The sequence below is a fragment of the Solanum lycopersicum genome, chromosome 8, assembly GCF_036512215.1.
Source record: "Solanum lycopersicum chromosome 8, SLM_r2.1".
NCBI lineage: Eukaryota > Viridiplantae > Streptophyta > Magnoliopsida > Solanales > Solanaceae > Solanum > Solanum lycopersicum.
This window is the reverse complement of record NC_090807.1, coordinates 5,185,481-5,202,972: the sequence shown is the minus strand read 5'-3', so window position 1 is coordinate 5,202,972 and position 17,492 is coordinate 5,185,481. Positions and strand designations below refer to the sequence as shown.

At 31.9% G+C, this 17,492-nt stretch overlaps 1 protein-coding gene across 2 annotated transcripts; it reads left to right on the top strand.

The window, feature by feature from the left end:
* Positions 1 to 1,392: 1,392 nt before the first annotated feature.
* LOC101256020 (integrin-linked protein kinase 1-like protein) lies at positions 1,393 to 8,492 on the top strand. Of its 2 annotated transcripts, NM_001356266.1 has the most exons (12): positions 1,393 to 2,117; positions 2,760 to 2,834; positions 2,910 to 3,014; positions 3,425 to 3,510; positions 5,079 to 5,199; positions 5,473 to 5,552; positions 5,686 to 5,748; positions 5,858 to 5,976; positions 6,165 to 6,250; positions 6,595 to 6,716; positions 7,308 to 7,439; positions 8,038 to 8,492. In NM_001356266.1, exons 1-12 carry the CDS (start codon positions 1,683 to 1,685, stop codon positions 8,042 to 8,044), a joined length of 1,431 nt encoding a protein of 476 aa, NP_001343195.1. In that variant the 5' UTR covers positions 1,393 to 1,682; the 3' UTR covers positions 8,045 to 8,492. The 2 variants fall into 2 exon arrangements, with proteins under 2 accessions (NP_001343195.1, NP_001343196.1); NM_001356267.1 differs by lacking the exon at positions 8,038 to 8,492 and having other exon boundaries at positions 7,308 to 7,733.
* Positions 8,493 to 17,492: the final 9,000 nt, after the last annotated feature.

The window sequence follows — 17,492 nt, the reverse complement described above, 5'->3', positions numbered from 1 at the left end:
TTGGAATATGTTTGAAATTGTACCTTGTGATAAATTGTGAAAGTAAAAATTAAAAAGAGATTTTTTTTAGTTTTATTTTGTATGCGGAGGTATCAGGGTTTTTTTTATTCTGTTTAGTGAATATCATGGTGAAACCCAATATCAACGGATAGAGCCGATGAAGTTGCTCTTATCATAATTAGAGGTGTCAAATTTAAGTTTTAAATATGAAAAAAATATTTGGTATTGAACATTTTATCCGAATAGGGCCCTACCAATGCTAATTCGAATGAGTTAGGCTTCAATACTAGTATCAAATACGTTTCACACAAAAAATAATGAATTTTCTTGCATCTCACTACATATATATTTGTAGTAGACTTTTTGACATCTATCTTTTCCAACTTTGGACATGTAAAATACTTAAGTTTGTAGCATTTTATGTTGGCATAAATGTCAATTGAGGTAAAGTTAAACAACACATTTATGTACTTATGTTATGTAATTTTACATGAAATGTGTATTACGTAACACAAAATTGATACTAAATAAAAAAAAATCCTTAATTTTCATTGTTTGTATGGAAAAGGGTCAAAATTGCCTATGAATTATGCGAAATAGACCACTTATATCCTCCATTATATTTTGGGATCAAAAATACCCTGCCGTTATCCTAGAAAACCACAAATACACTTAAGAGTTAACACCCCAATTTTTTAGTGACGTAGCAAGCCACATGGGACTAATCCCTCCACTTAAGTGTTGTCAACTAAGATTTACTACAAAAACTTGATCTTTAGTGGCGACAAAGTTGCCACAAAATTCTAAAATATTGCCACTAAAAGATTTTGAGTGATTTTTAGTGGCAACTAAGACTCCAACAATCATTCCCTAGTAAAATCTATTTTTTCAACAAAAAAAACATGTCAATTAATTTTCGATTATAACCTAATTTTCTAAAATAAATAACTTGCAATATCAATATTAAAAAATGTCCAATATTATTACGAAAAATCATGAAAATTACTTCTTGATTCACATCTCCTATTATATAATGCATCATTTACTTTACATATGACATAATAATAAAACATACATTGTCTTCAATCTCCTACTTAATTGATATCATTTTTTTGTTGTTTTAAAAAAAAATGAAGAAAAAAAACATAAAATTAGAATTTAATGTTAAAAACTTTTAATGACGATTTTTTGGGTTTTCGCTGCAAAAGCTCTTATTCTTTTATAGTGAATCCTAGTTAACAATGCTTAGGTAGAAAAATTAGTCCCATCTGACTAGCCAAGCCAATAAAAATGTGAGATTTAAACTTTTAACTGTATATAACAGTAGAAATATTTTTTTATCTCAAACTATAACGAATAATATTTTGACCCTCACGAAAGAAAACAAAAATAAAGAGGATGAGAAAACAAGTGGAGTATTGACGCCAAACACATGAGCAGCAGTATAACATATTTTTCGGAAAAAGTGTGTGGATGTTTGTACCTGAAAAAAAGAATTCAGTTGAAACCCACCCATTCCTTTTTCCTCCATTGGAACGATGCACTTCTCTCTGAGAATTTCATTCTCAATTATCAGAATCACAAATTCCATTTCAATTTTTTAGCAACAAAATCTCTGAGCCATTTTTCTTCGATGAAGTTTTGTTATCTGTGAAAGAAAAAAAACAAAGTTTGATTTTCAGATGAACGATAAAATGGATGTGAAAAAGCGATTAACACGAGGAATATCTAGGCAATTTTCAACAGGTTCATTGAGAATGAGTGGGAAATTCAGTTTCAAAAGGCAAAATTCAATGGATCCAAGGAATAACAATATGCGTTTTAGTTTTGGTAGGCAATCGTCTCTCGATCCGATACGGAGGTGTCCGTCTTTTGAAAACGAGACGATTGCTGTACCGGATAATTTGGATTCGACGATGCAATTGTTGTTTATGGCATGTAAAGGTGATGTGAATGGAGTGAAGGATTTGTTGGATGAAGATGTTGATGTTAATAGTATTGATTTAGATGGAAGAACTGCTTTGCATATTGCTGCTTGTGAAGGACATGTAGAGGTTGCTAAGCTGTTGTTGAGTAGGAAGGCTAATATTGATGCTCGTGATCGATGGGGAAGCACGGTAAATTTTTTAACTTTCAGATATTTTGATGATGAAAAGCCCTTGAATTATGTAAATTGTTCTGTGAAAAAATAGAGCCTTGACGTAACTGGTAAAGTTGATTTCATGGTTCGACCTGTCAAAATAGTCTATCGTAGAAATGTAGGGGAAATCCTTGAGATATCTTATTATGAGAATATTTTCTTATTGTTTGTTTGCTATTATTCTCTTTGATATGTGAATAAATGAAATCAAGTAAATGTGGTGAAATTGTAATTCTAATTCACCGAGGGAAAATATGCCAGGTGGGAGCTGGAACTAAAGTTTCAATTCTGAAGAAACTTTAGCTAGTTTTTGGATTAACTATGAAGATATTGTGAGTCTGCTACTAATTTCTTCTGTAATTTGTGAAAAATCATGCAAAGGACTAAAGAAAGAAGAAAATAGTAGTGACAGAAGATGAGAAAGAGCTAATGTAGGTAGATCTCATAGAATAAAAAATGGTTCAAATGGCTTCGGCAAGTCTAACTTGAGGTCGAAAAATGCAGACCTTTGACATTTACAGACTATGTGTCTGCTTAATTTTATTCATCCTTTTGCATTTGGACAATAGTATATATGAGGGCCCAAGTGCATCCTTGAACTTCCTTATTATTATGGCAGGCAGCAGCTGACGCGAAATACTATGGAAATAATGAAGTTTATAATATCTTAAAGGCCCGGGGAGCCAAAGTCCCGGTAAGTGGGAAGATAATTTTCTAATTAAGGTGATCTTTATGATATTATGGGGCTGAGTATTTGTCTCGTTGTTAGAAACTCAGAAACACACCAATGACTGTAGCAAATCCTCGAGAAGTTCCAGAATATGAATTAAATCCACTGGAGCTTCAAATCCGAAAAAGGGATGGAATTTCTAAGGTAAGGTCTTTCATAATAAGCATTTGGATGTTTCAATTTTGAGAAATGATGAAAGCATTAAAATGACACCAGCATAAGCAAAATTCAAAAGTTATAATGATTATCTCTTTGATTTTATCTAGGAGAACTATACACTTTGAGGAACCTATATTCAAATGTCATCAACTTTAGTTCACTTGGAAAAAAGTTAAGATCAAAGAAAATCATCATTACCTCATAGGAGGCCTAACCTCAAATTTCTAACTTCTGCAAACTTTTGAACGTTTTATTCCCTTCTTTTCTTCCTGAAGAAATCCATGAGACATGTGCACTGACTTGCCTCTCCTCATGCAATTTGTGCTTGATTTTGCATTGTTAATTTTTCAATCGTCTCTTAACAACTTTGCTGAAACTTCTTTTCCTTTCAACAGGGTTCGTATCAAGTTGCTAAATGGAATGGGACAAAAGTTTCTGTCAAGATACTTGACAAGGATAGTTATGCAGACCCTGAAATTATGTATGTGGTCAACTTATTTTCTGTTACTCTCCTGATTCACTACCATAAGGCACATTTCTGTTATTGATTTGGAAATAAGCTTACCAAAGGGACATAGTATTTTGGACTTCAGTTAGTAACCATGTTGTTTGATTCTCTGTGACTGGCAAAGCTTTGGCATTATACATTAATTTGTATATGAAATTAGTTGTGCAGCTTTGGCGTATGATTTATGCAACTTAGGTTGGCTTGTCATATGTTGAAATCATTATTTTCTTCACTTTTACTTGGGGACATTTCATGTATCCCTTGTGGACTTGTTATGTACGTGAAGCCAGGCTGTTTATACTAATTTTGAGGCTCGTCATTTGGAAACTCGGAAAATTTTTCTAGTTGTAGTCAACAAGTAATTTCCAACAACAGAAATCAGGACATATTGAAGTGCTTTCATGTTTGATTGAGCAGGATGTTTCACTAAGTTGTGTTCTGTTATATTACAGTCGTGTGAGCAGCTTGATCACATCATTATGTGTGCTTACATACACCGCTAACCGTTGTTTAAAGATTGATAGATAGTTCTTGCGTTTTTTTTACGCAAGGTAGATTGTGAACATGGTATTGAGATGGCTCTAATAGGTGCCTTAATCAAGTTCTCATTAGAAAACCAAATCCCTGAAGCAGCTGGAAATACATTTGTCAAAAATATTGAAGAGTATATCCTTCTGATCATCAGGTCACACTGCTTCAAGTGAATAGCATAAACTGAACAGTCTTTATACATGAATCTGATCCTTTGAGCATTTAAAATAGGATAGAAAGATGAAATTATGCATCTCAAAAGGAAATTCAGTCTTGTAGGTAAAATACTCTTTATATTCACATGTTTCCAAGATGCTGTCAGATTGAGTTGACAATGTGGCTGGATCTTTGATTTGCAGTAACATGGAATCAGTTGAGGATCACACTTCGTCATTCCGGAGTTTTTTTTGTTAGGCAATTTTCAAGTTTCATACTAACATTTCTCTAAAACCAAATTTTTTTAAACAATTGTACAAGCTTCTTTCTAATTTTCTAATCCCTAGTTAAGGAGACTGGGATTCCTCTACCTCGGTTTGTAGCATAATACATAATAAGTTGATACTCTCATCTGTTGTTTGTGATAGCCACCTTAGGATGCATAAAACCCAGCTTCTTTTCAGGGTTCATTGTAAGAAAAACTGGTAGCTCTATCCTTTTTCTGCTGGCTTTCAGAATCAAGAAAACTTTTAATCTGCAATCTCGTGTGATCGCCACAAATTCTCGTTCAGACATTGAAGTGATTCCAGGGAGATGCTTATTTCCAAATGTCTTGATTCATGACAGGACTGAACTTTAGTTTTACTTTCAACATCATAAGATCTTTTAAATTATCTTCTGTATGTGTATTGGTCAAAATGATAGATCCAGTTTTTGTTGTTATGTTCTTTTAGTTTCTCATTTGAACAAATCATTTTCAAGTTGTTATTTAGGATTGTCAAAATCTTATTGTTCAGTTAACTGTTTTATTCTTGATGTTAAGGTCGCCTTAATCCCATTTCCTTCACATGCAGAAATGCTTTTAAGCATGAATTAACTTTGTTGGAAAGAGTACGGCATCCTAATGTGGTTCAATTTGTCGGAGCTGTTACACAAAATATACCAATGATGATAGTAATAGAGTATCATCCGAGGGTAAGTTCTCTTTATTTCTCTATCACACACTGCTCTCCACAAAATTCCTTCTTCTCTATCCACCTAACACTATATTGTCAATATTGTATGTTATTATGAATACATTAATATTGAGAAACATTCGATCAGCTCGTACATCAAAAGTGCATTCAATTTTGTGCTGTGATTTCTCTCCTGATGTATTTTCATTCTTATCGATTTTATGCACTCTACTTCTTGTTTCTTGGCTTAGCTTTTCAATGGGTATTTCATTCATGTATTATTGATTTTCAGGGTGACCTTGGCAGCTATCTTCAGAAGAAGGGACGTCTATCTCCTTCTAAGGTTCTAAGATTTGCTCTGGATATTGCCAGGCAAGTCTGGTCTCTTTCCTACGAACTGAAAAAATAATTCTATTAGTACATCTGAGATATTTTATTTTATGCTGATAAGATGTTCTAATTTATTTGGTTGCATCCTGTTTTCATCATATGATCTTATTTTCAGGGGCATGAATTATCTTCATGAATGCAAACCGGACCCAATCATCCATTGTCTTTTAATGCCAAAGTAAGAAAATCAAATGTTTTGTGATTTTCATATATTAAATGACACTTTTCAATGTACTCGTGTCACGTATCTACTTCTTTTAATGTTTGTAATTTTTGTAAGGTGCCAGAAATATTTTGCAGGACAATGGTGGTCTATTGAAAGTTGCGGGATTTGGTTTGATTAGATTGTCAAACATTTCACCTGACAAAGCAAAGTCGCTGCAACCTCAAGCTATTGACCGTGCAAGTAAATACTTTAATTTGAGCACATATAGCTTAATTACAATACTCCTTATAAAGGCAGAAAAAAAGCCTTCTAGTTTGATACTAGTGTCCACTTAAAAAACTTCAGGGGATGGACTTAAATATATTCTAATTTCATGACTGGAGGAATTGTAACTACAATAACTGCACTCTCTTTCTTGTTACTTGTAGGTACCTATATAGCTCCTGAGATTTATAAAGATGAAATATTCGATAGAAGCGTGGATGTATATGCTTTTGGAGTGTTACTTTATGAGGTACAGATTCAGTTTCTTATGGCTGCCTTTTGTTTTACTACATAATTCTTTTAGCTAACTAGAACATCCGCGTTATGAAGTAGAATTTTAACATTCTTCTTATCTTATGTGTTTTTGTATATTTTTGTAAAAAAAGATCTAGTCAATTTACACTGTCAAATACAAAGTATTGTAGATTCCTTTTTTTTCTTCACTTTGCTGGAACATTTCATGATATGAATGATCTTGCTGTGTTTCATATGCTAACTCTTTGTTTTCTTTTGGGGCATTTTCTTAAATCAGTCTTACTCAAATGTTCTAGAGCTCTTATCTTGTTGAATTTTGGCTAACTTTGTTGGGTTTAGATGATGGAGGGATCACCACCATTTCATCCCAAGTCACCTGAAGAGGCTGCTAGATTGATGTGCAAAGAGGGTAAAAGACCACCGTTCAAGTCAAAATCTAAGTACCCGCCGGACCTTAGAGAGTAAGCCCTGCTATTCATTTTTATTTTCAATACTTGGATGCAATCTAGTCTTTTGCCGTTCGTATGCAGTTATAGAGTAGAAACATGCTACTAAATATAGCAGATGTTCCGTGTCATACTCCTAATCATTCTAATAGATATGACATTTTTTGTGAAAGGATTGCAAAAAAAGGATTGTTGTTTTTGCTGTTTTGCTTTACAGAAGTAATATGTGATTTCTTTGGCTTCTGTTATCTGGCTGCTTAGTCCAGCATTGTGCTGTCGTTTTACTTTAAACTTGCATTCTTCAATTCGATGTTCTTTTACTTCCAGAGATTTTAGGCATTTCTAAGTGGACAATGATATATTCTCCTGTGTCCATCTATCTGATGATAAAATATTTAATTGTACACTGTGCATTACCTTATTTTAGATCTCCTTGCATTTTACTGATCTTAAAGAATATAACAAACCGATTTTGCACAGTCAGGCCACCTCCCCCCACCATCATAAGGCTCTGTCTGTCTAATATTCTTTTGTTGATCTTATTGCTTAAGGATAATTTCTGTGGCAATTTTCATGTTCCATTGACAAAATTTGCTGAATGTCTAGGTTGATTGAAGAATGTTGGAATCCAGATTCTTTTATACGGCCAACATTTTCGGAGATCATTGTGCGCATGAATAAAATTGTTGCAAACTGTTCAAAACACGGATGGTTGAAAGATACTCTAAAGCTTCCCTGGTAATGCTTCTACTGCACTGCATCTTTTGCATATGTTAGATCCTTTTCAGTTGTTTACAATATTCAAAGGTCCTTGGACCAAGAAGAAAAGATTCAGCACAGTAGATAACTTCTACAAAAACTAAAATAGCTTCGACACAACGTTTCAAGCACTAGAATTTTTACATTATCATGCACTCTTTTTTAATCTCATTTGATTGTAACAACACACATCCATGTGCAAAGAAAGCATAACTGACTTTAATGGCGATAACTGTACTCGAGAGAGTAGATATACCACTTTGTTTATATATATATATATATGTGTGTGTGTGTGTGTGATATATATTTCTTTTTTCCATTTTTTACCTAGTGCATTACCTTGTGACGATAATGGCGGAGCCAGAAATTTCTTAAAGGGTGTCCAAAAATAGCAACTTGTTATGTTAAGGGTGTCCAAAATAGGTTATTTAATCATTTCGTATATCATTGTACTTGTATATATGCTATTGGACACCCTTGACAGTATGTGGCTACGCCACGAGACGATAAAGTAGATCACAAAATTTGTTAATTTTCCATCATAGGGACCATTCCTTAGATGAATTTCTTGATGCAGGTTATAGACTGAAACAAACTACATTGACCATGGACAAAGCTTAAGATGTGGAGAAGAAATATTGAGACAAGATTCTTGTGACTATTCGATATAATTATGTGGATGATATCATACTAAACCTTATGCTGTCTTTGCAAGAATCGTTGTCCATCGTGTTGTTTGGACCAAATAATGGAAGAAAGGGTGTGAGTGATTGGTATAAGAATTGAAACTTCATGCACAGTGCTTCTCTTGTTTTGAGTAAAGCTACAACTTAGAGAAGTTCCCTTCTTACTGTCTATTTATAAGCTTTCACTAGAAACAACTTGTATCTTGCTGTATAGAGAAAAGAGGAAGAATAATATACCTTATTTTTTTTTATTTTTCTTGTTTGATATGTTAATCAAACTATCGAGAATTCATTCTGTAACTATTCTGGAAGTGTGGTTCTTGCACAAAAATATAAATTTAATTAAGGAGTAAAATGTTTATATTGTCTTAAATCAACGAGCAACAATAATCTAGTGGTAGAAATGTATTCACCAGATATACATACATCATAATCAATTAAAGGTATCGTGAATTATCCCCTTCTTCATTGAGGAGTCTATAAAAGTATCTTTCTCATTTGACACTTTACGGTTATAACGCATATCTAGACATTCTTAACTTGTTAAAGGTGTCAATTAAACATTTTAACTTACAAAATAAATATTTTTACTCCTTCAAAATTTATATATTATGTGGAGACGAGTTAAAATATTTAATTGTCAACATGTCTAATGTGTAGTCGAAGTTAAAAGTTGATATTATGAACTTGTCAGATTTGACCTTTTTCTTAGCTTACGCAAGTTATTAATTAATTAGATTGGGATTTAAGATTTTTAAAATACGGGTACATTACTAATAAAAGGAGAAAAAAGAATATATTAAGTGAGAAATTATAATTATTCTTTTAGGTAAAATAATGACTTAGCATTTAATTAAGTGCATCGTCTAGTTTTTTTTGTAGCATGAATATTTAGTCAATAATTATATACGAAATTTCAGCGACATACTTTAATTATACATGAGTCCTATTATCCTCTGAATTATTTTTAAGTGTAATAAACACACACTTAACATAGACTAAAGTCTATATTGTCGCTCACATGATAAAGAGGTATTTTACACTCGTCTCTCCATGACCAGTAAAATTTCATGTCATTGATTCCTCCTTCTTCATTATCAATTGTCATTCCATAACCACTAGATCTACTTACTTTAACCATTAAAACTCATAACAATCACATGAAAATTATAACCCACCACCAAATTTATCCTTCCACTATCGTTGAATTCAATATCTACTATCAATTTTATTTTTCTTTCCATCCAAATAAATCAAATAAATTGAAATAATGCACAAGTACCCACTCAATGTATGACTAAAATCTCAGAAATACACTTATACTATACTAATGTCCTATTACTTCTGAACTTATTTTATTAATAATTTTCTCTCCCTTTTCGGCATACGTGACACTATCTTGTGGGCCCAACGCTGATTGACTTTTTTTTCAAGCTAGTGCCACGTAGGCAAAAAAGGAGTAAAAAATTACTTATAAAATAAGTTCGTGTGTAATAGAACCTTATGATAATATAAGTGTATCTCTGAAATTTCAGACATAGGTTGAGGGTATACTTGTATATTTTTTCAATTTCATAAATTATGATCCAAAATCTACATTAAGAAAACACCTAAATTTTGAACTCTGATTCGAGAAGAACTCAAATTGTGGTATTTTTTTTCTAATTGAATTTGGGTTAAGATGAGGTTGATTGAAGTGACAAAGAAAGAGAAGCAAAAATTCTCGGACAATTTAAATATGTTGTGAAAATGATAAAATATGACTCTATTTCATAAAAACAATTTTAAAAAAGTATCAATTTAAGTTTCAAAGTTAATTAACTATTTTTACATATTAATTATTCTCACATGCTTTTAAAAGGCTGTATTTATATATTACACCTTAAAATAATGTAAAAGAATAATAAGCCTTGTATATAATCAAAATGTGTCGTCAAAATTATGTGTATAGTTAAGTGGGCTACTTGTCCTTTTTCCTAATTAAAATAATTCAAGAAATATGTACATATATATATATCTAATTCATCAAAAAATATATAATAAATTCATATATATCACATTTTTTTCTTTTGCCTCTTGCTATAATAATAATAAGCAAACTATCATTATAAATTTCTAATCATACTCAAATTAGGAGACATTTTTCAAAAAATTTATCTTAATCTTATCTATCATAATTAAAATAAATTTTATCCTAAAATTATAATCGCAAAATAACTTTATAACGATATCAATTATCGAGCAATTATATATAATAAATATAATATAGGCATCAATTATGCATATGAACATTAAAATATTTTGCAAATATAATTTATGGACAGCATTAATTCTACGACTTTCGGTCACCGACCTCTAAAGTGACTGTCTTTTTAGCGCCGCACCCATATCTGCAAACAAATCCAATTCCACGTGTCAAATTTCTATTGCCCATGATGACCTGGCCAATTTCTAAATTTAAATTTTTTATATATTTAACAAAATTACCTTTCAATTTTTGAGTGAACATTTAAATTTATATAAAATTAAACATGTAAAGTGTGTATTTTACGTGATAACATACATGTAGAACGTTATTAAGATACAAAATAGTAATGTCGGACATCATATAAGACACATGAATTTGTTCAAAAGCGGAGTTAGAAATTTAACGAAGGATGTCTAGGTGCTAAAGTGAATGTGTTCTTTTAAAAAAAAGTGAAAACAAAAAATCCGCTAGAAATTTCACGAAAAGTAGGGGTGTTCGTGATTTGGTTTGGATCTGTTATTGATTAAAATCAAAACCAAGCCAATCTAGTCGATTTTTTAAATTTCTAAAACAAAACCAAACCAAATGAAAAAAATAAACATCGATTTGGTTATTGTCGATTTTGGTTCAGTATTTCTGGTTTTTTCGATTTGAAAGTAATATTTTTTTAGGATATACGTATCTTGATAAAAAAAACATCTAGCACATGAACAATGGACAGAAGAGCTATTGTTGGTTCAATTAAGTAATTAAGCAATACTAGAACTATCATTACACGAACAAAGTTATTAAGTGTGTGACTATCTTATGAAAGGTATGGTAGGTAATAAATTTGATGGAAATTGGAATTAGGATTGTATTTGAGCTAAAATTTAAGTGTTACGCTTGAGAAAGTTGTAAAGTTAAAGACTTAAGTTACTTAAAATTTAACAAAATATTTATATTTATTTATAAATAATATATAAATAATTATAAAAATTTATATTTCTAATTTATCAGTTTGCTTGGTTGTTTTGCAGTTATTTTTCAGTAAAATCAAAATCTAACCAAATAGTTTCGGTAATAAAAATTTAAAAACCAAACCTAATCAAATCAAATCAAATATCATTTTTTTAATCGATTTGATTCGAATTACGATTCGATTTGGTGGTTTAACCATAATCATGAGCCCTAGCGAAAAATATGGTGTCCATATGCTAAAGTGAGTCTGCTCTTCTTTCAAGACATTTAAACCACTAGATTGCATCATAGTGTTGTGTCAAGGATATTCTGAATATATATTCATTTAATCACTTTATTTATTATTTGTATATACGATATAATTTTTCAACCAATGACATTCAAATTAGATACTTTGACATAAGTGTAGCTGCACCATTTATTCGTTTAATTTTACGCAAAGTGTCTTCTAATTAAAGAAAATATTGAGACCAAATTAATAACTATACTATTTATTTATTATGCTTAAACGCAATCTACTAGTATATTATTTAACAGAAACCACACGTAGGCTACTGACTCCACTTTTATATATATAAAATAAAATATAATCATATAAAAAGAATATCCAGTTATTATAGAGATCACTCCTCATTTTCTCGAGGACAAAAATGGATATATTTATTGGAGAACAAAATTTATTATTAATTATAATTTTGATCATATCCCATTCATCCTTCAAAATCATATATTATTTTTCTTGTCCATTATTTTCTCCTCCACAAATTATGTTGACATATATATATATATATATATAATAACAGCAAAAAGTTGAAACTGACATCATCTCACACGATAAGATAACTGTGAGTATGGTAATCGACAAATAAATAAACTTTAAATATTGTATGTTCATCCTCAAATTGTATTATGGGCATATATATATATATATATTCAAAGGCTTCAAAACATGCAAAACTTAAAATTAAAAAAAATGGATATATATCTATCTATGTTTTTATTTAAAATTGATATGCTCATTGTTATGAAAATAATTCATATATATTTCTATTGATATATAAATGAATTACTTTTTTTCCGCGGAAGAGAAAAAAATATTTTTTGATTTCATTTATTGATTATTTTTTTTATAACAAGTTAATTCATATGGGATATATTTAATTTGATCTTCATCACATGTTTTTTTTTGAATTTTTTTCAGCGACTAATTTAAATTTTTATTTTGATAGTCAGATTTATTTATATTTCACTAGTTTCCTTGTAAAATTTATCACAGATATCCCAATTTTTTTAATAAATACAAAACTAATTATAATATTGCCAAAAAAATTATTTTAAGTTATAATATAGCCATAAAAAGTGTGTTCAGTTTTTTTTCTTTATACTTAAGAATGAAAGAAAAAAAAACTCAAATAATGATAATTAGACGAGCCAAAAGATAATTTATGTGTGAAAAAATTAAAATTGAAGAAACCTTACCCCAGAACACGAACCAGGTCGTGTAAGTTGCTTTTAAGTAAAGACAGAGTAAAGACACAAACACTTATTGAATTAAAAATCTTCCTCACTCAAGGAAGGAAAAACCTCGTTTTATTAATTCAACTATAAGATTTTGTGATTACAACTCAATAATCAAAAGTCTTATCTCTACTACTCCCTCGATTGCCTCCAATCGATCTCTCCAAAAGGTCAAATCCACCTTTTGTTACAACTCTTACTAACACTCAACCCTACAAAGAGCCAAACCCACCCTTTGTACAATAAACTGTAAACTACAATTAAGAACAAAAACAAGACAAATAGTTCTACACGATAAAACCTTCTTACTCAAGAATGTTTTAAACGTAGTAATCCTATCAACCTTGAAGACTTCAATTTCATGAATAATTCTCCCTTGTTCTCTGTGTGAAGTCGTCGTATTCTTCATCAGCGTCTTCTTCTTCTTATAGAGTTCCTTTTGCCTTCAGTCCTTATCAGATAAGGTAAGGAAGTTATTATTAAACAAGGATTCCCTTTTAAAGTACAATCCTTATTATATATAACTTCCTTCCTTAATAATATATTTAAGGTTTTCCTTATTTGTATCAACTTATACCTTTAATATATTATTTTTGGCTTTGACAAATAACTCTATTTTCCTGATTACTTGGCTGACCCATTTTACTCGATCTTGGACTCGATCTTGGCTTCTTTTGCTGCGTACATTTACTATTGATTATTTGTGCTTCTTGTCTATCATCAAAACATGAATTATCGATTCTATCATATTTTATCATATTCCCCCTTTTTGATGAAGACAAACAAATCTTTCTGTGTGATGCATGCGCAAATACTCTTCCCCTTTTGACAAATCAAAAAGAATCCAACAACGGCTAAACAAACCCAATCAACATCCATAGCAACAATATAAGCCCAGCCAGTTGAGCATACTAAGCTTAAACAACTAAGAGAACCAAGTTCAAACAAGATGCTTTTTCAGTGTGAAGGTTGACCAGGCTTAGTTGAACAGAAGCCAGCATATCCAGAACTCTGTCAACTCTTGCATTGTTAGCAAGTTGCTGCTGCACTAACTGATCCTTCAACCTGTAAATTTCAGCGTTTGAAGTGTGGAGTTCAGCACGTAACTTCTGGTTTTCTGACTCAAGAGTTGCATATTTTTCTTCAGCTACTTTGAGTTCCCTGAGTAACTGAGCAACAGGACCAGATGTACGTGGAGAAGCATTTGCAACATGCTCCGACTCCATGGGAATTCCACACTCAGCAAGAACGGTTTGACTGAACATATCTGCATGAGTTAAAATCCTGTCTTCTCCCAATGGTACTTCAAATGCATCAAACACTTCCAAAAACTTCAATTCTTTGTCATCCATCAAAACTATAAACTTCATGTTTTATCATTCCCCTAGAATTTCCCCCTTTTTGATGATGACAAACTATGCATATGCATATGCATATGTCTATCCACATTATATAATTTCCCCCTTTTGGCATCATTGAAAATCAATAACCAAAGAACTCGAATAACATTCAACGAGTGCAATATCATTTTTAACTCATAGCCACTTGGGCAACACTTTCAAGTACACTTCTGATAACAAAATGGTTAGTTAATCTGAGGATATTAGTCATCTTACACTCATACACAATTAAGATCTTCAATGAGAAACGAAATAAACAAATATGTACCAATTTATGCCCTTAATCAAAAACATATAATATCATGAGTATGAGACAGACATAAGCACATCAAAGAGTCAAAAGAGTATTAAATTTGAGGATAAGGATTGGAACAAAGATTACTAATGTGAGGAAGAAAGGGATGTTTACTGCCATTGATAAATTTTTTTTCAGTATGCCCATTGTGCACCAGCTTCTTTATTCTGATCAGTTTTCCTAGAATGTGAAATTTCATCAAGAGAAGCATGAGATACATCATCACCCTTTTTTTTAACTCTACTCTGTAACATTTTCATTCTTCCATGATTTTCTTCCTTTTTTTTGATAGCCTTTTTCTTGATGACAACTTTGAAGGAGTACCAACTACCAGTAAGAGATTCATCACATTTTGGTGCACAAAGAGATGTGTTTATCAATAATGAAAGCAAGCAACAATTTATTTCTGTGAGAATTGTTCCCCCTGAGAGATAGACAAGTTATACACTTGGAATGGATGAAATATCAATTTGGAGTTTGTGAACCTGGTTCAGATGTGGATGGTAAAGCAAGGTTCCCCCTAAATTAAAGCATGAGTGACTTCAATACTGAGATTTTAGTCATTAGAGCAGTTTGGGATTGAACTATGCTTATTGTCAAAGAGGGTTCTTGGTGATCTTTAAGAAAGTTGAATTTTTGATGATTGACCAGGTTCATTAGTGCTTATGTTTGACCCAAACTCAAGAAATTAATGCATTGAAAAAGGATGGTACATACCTGAGTATTACAGAGAAACCAGGTTCCCTTTTTTTTGTGTTTTTTCATGATTTACTTAATGGTGTTAGCAAAGAGTAGAGATAACATCCGCAAACTTTCTAAGCATTGTTTGAGATGTGACTTGAGTGTGTACCTGTTACAGTACGAGGTTGAGTTAGCAGATATTCATTGTATAATTACTCAAGCGTAAGATTATTCTTTTACTAGCCAATTATTAAAGGAAATCATGATAATGCATCAACTTGTTTCAATAACACCATGCTTTGACTGATTTTTCTCAAGTTCTTCATATTCAAGGCCTTCACAAGAATGTCGTATCATCATATTCTCCCAGATCAAATGAATCTCAAGTTGATTCACAAAGAACCAACCTTGTCAATTTTTAATACCTTCCAATGAACAACAAGGACCATGTTCACACAACAAAGTTCCCCCAAAGGTGTGTCATACTCTTACTGTCTTGATTGCTCTAATATTCCCCCAATTTCCAGAACCATAGATAAGTAGTAATTCATATTACAGGTGCATCAATGATTGTTAGCTGTGAACCAGGTTCATATGCAGTGTTCCCTAAATTTGCATCATCAAAGATGTTTGATATCATGTCACTTTCTTCAACCTTTTTTTTTCATTTTTCTCATCCTTTTCAAGGAATAAACTGCCTCCTTGAAAATCGAAGAGCGAGAGGAAATTTTCTACCATTTTTAGCACCATTTTGGAGCATGCACTATTCATGTACCAAGTTGGTCTTTTCCCTCTCACCTTCACCTGAAACACTAGTCAAAGATTAGTCTTGGGAACCCAGATTAGCTTGGGCCCCTTTATGTGAGTAAAAGGATGAATAAGATTTCTTCTAGCCCATAAAGGCAAATAAGAAAACCTTTTATTTGGAGCATTTTTATTTCGAACCAGGTTCTTAGCCGTATCAGTCTTTTCCTTTTTGGTGAACTTAACATTTTTCTGAAAAGCCTCAAATAAAGCTTTACATTGATTCTTTAAATGACCTGAGTTTCCACAATGAGTGCATAAACTTTTAGACATGTGAATAATATGTGACACAAGATTATTCTGTTTTTTAAAACCTATCCCACTTCGACTAGTGGTTTGCTTTTCTTGAATCTGGGTTAAAATTTCAGAGGACCTGGTCCATCTAAGATTTCTTTCCAGATCCAGTTTGGTATGATCAAAATTTTCTTGTAGCAACCTATTCCTTTCTGTTAAAGCTTGATATTTTATGGTTAACAATTTCAGTTTTTCTTCTAGAGCTGATTGAAGTTCACTAGCAGAGTTTTTGCCCTTGTGACTTAACTCTGAAATTTTAATTTGTTCTTTTAATTTATTTTGAAAAAAGTGATTGTGTTTCTTAAGATTGTCATTGACTTCTCTTAAAGATGCATAGTTTTCCATCACTTGTTCTCTTTCAGAATTGACAGACTGATATGCATCTATAAGAGTACTCAATAAGGACTCTAGTTCCTTTTTAGAATATGATTCAATATTTATTTTGATGTGATGAAAACTTACCTTGCTTTGATTGTCATCTTCTTCATCATCTTCAGAATCTGATCCATCCATGAGTGCTAGTATGGTTTCTTGTGATCTGTAGGTTTCCTTTTCTTCCTTGGTTTCCACTGCTACAAGGGCAAGAAAGTCACAGTCATCTTCTTGTTCTAGTGCAAGAAGAGACTGGTTTTCTGTCTCATCACCCTCAGAATCTTCATCAGATGAATTCCCCATTGCTGCAAAGGACCTCTTCATTGACATATCTGTCTCTTGAGTTGTCATTCTTCTGTTTGAGTGGACAAACTTATCCTTTTTTATGTCTTTGCCCTTCTCAGAGTTTGCCTTTTTCTACTCTAAGGCCCAAAGTGGATAGAATTTGATGAAGTGATCTGGCTCCCACACTTATGACAAACCTGGTCTTTAGTGTTTTCAGATGGTTTTTGAGAAGCTGTCTTTTGAAAGGTCTGCCCTCTCTTTAGCATTCTGGTGAACCTTTTGGTTATGAGGGCAATATTTTCCTCTTCAAAATCATCTGATGTAGTAGCTTTTAGAACCAGGTTCCTTTCCTTTCTTTTTCCTCCAATTTCCTTTTCTTGGTTTTTCTTGAGTTCGTATGTGATGAGATTACCAATTAACTCATCCATGGCCAGTGAGTCTAGGTCGCGGGCTTCAGTGATAGCCTCGACTTTGCTTTCCCAAGTTTCA

Coding starts and splice junctions, on each gene's coding strand:
- LOC101256020 (NM_001356266.1), top strand. CDS start 1,683: ATGAACGATAAAATGGATGTGAAAAAGCGATTAACACGAGGAATATCT. Junction 2,835..2,909: donor CCCGGGGAGCCAAAGTCCCG/GTAAGTGGGAAG, acceptor TCTCGTTGTTAG/AAACTCAGAAACACACCAAT. Junction 3,511..5,078: donor TATGCAGACCCTGAAATTAT/GTATGTGGTCAA, acceptor CTTCACATGCAG/AAATGCTTTTAAGCATGAAT.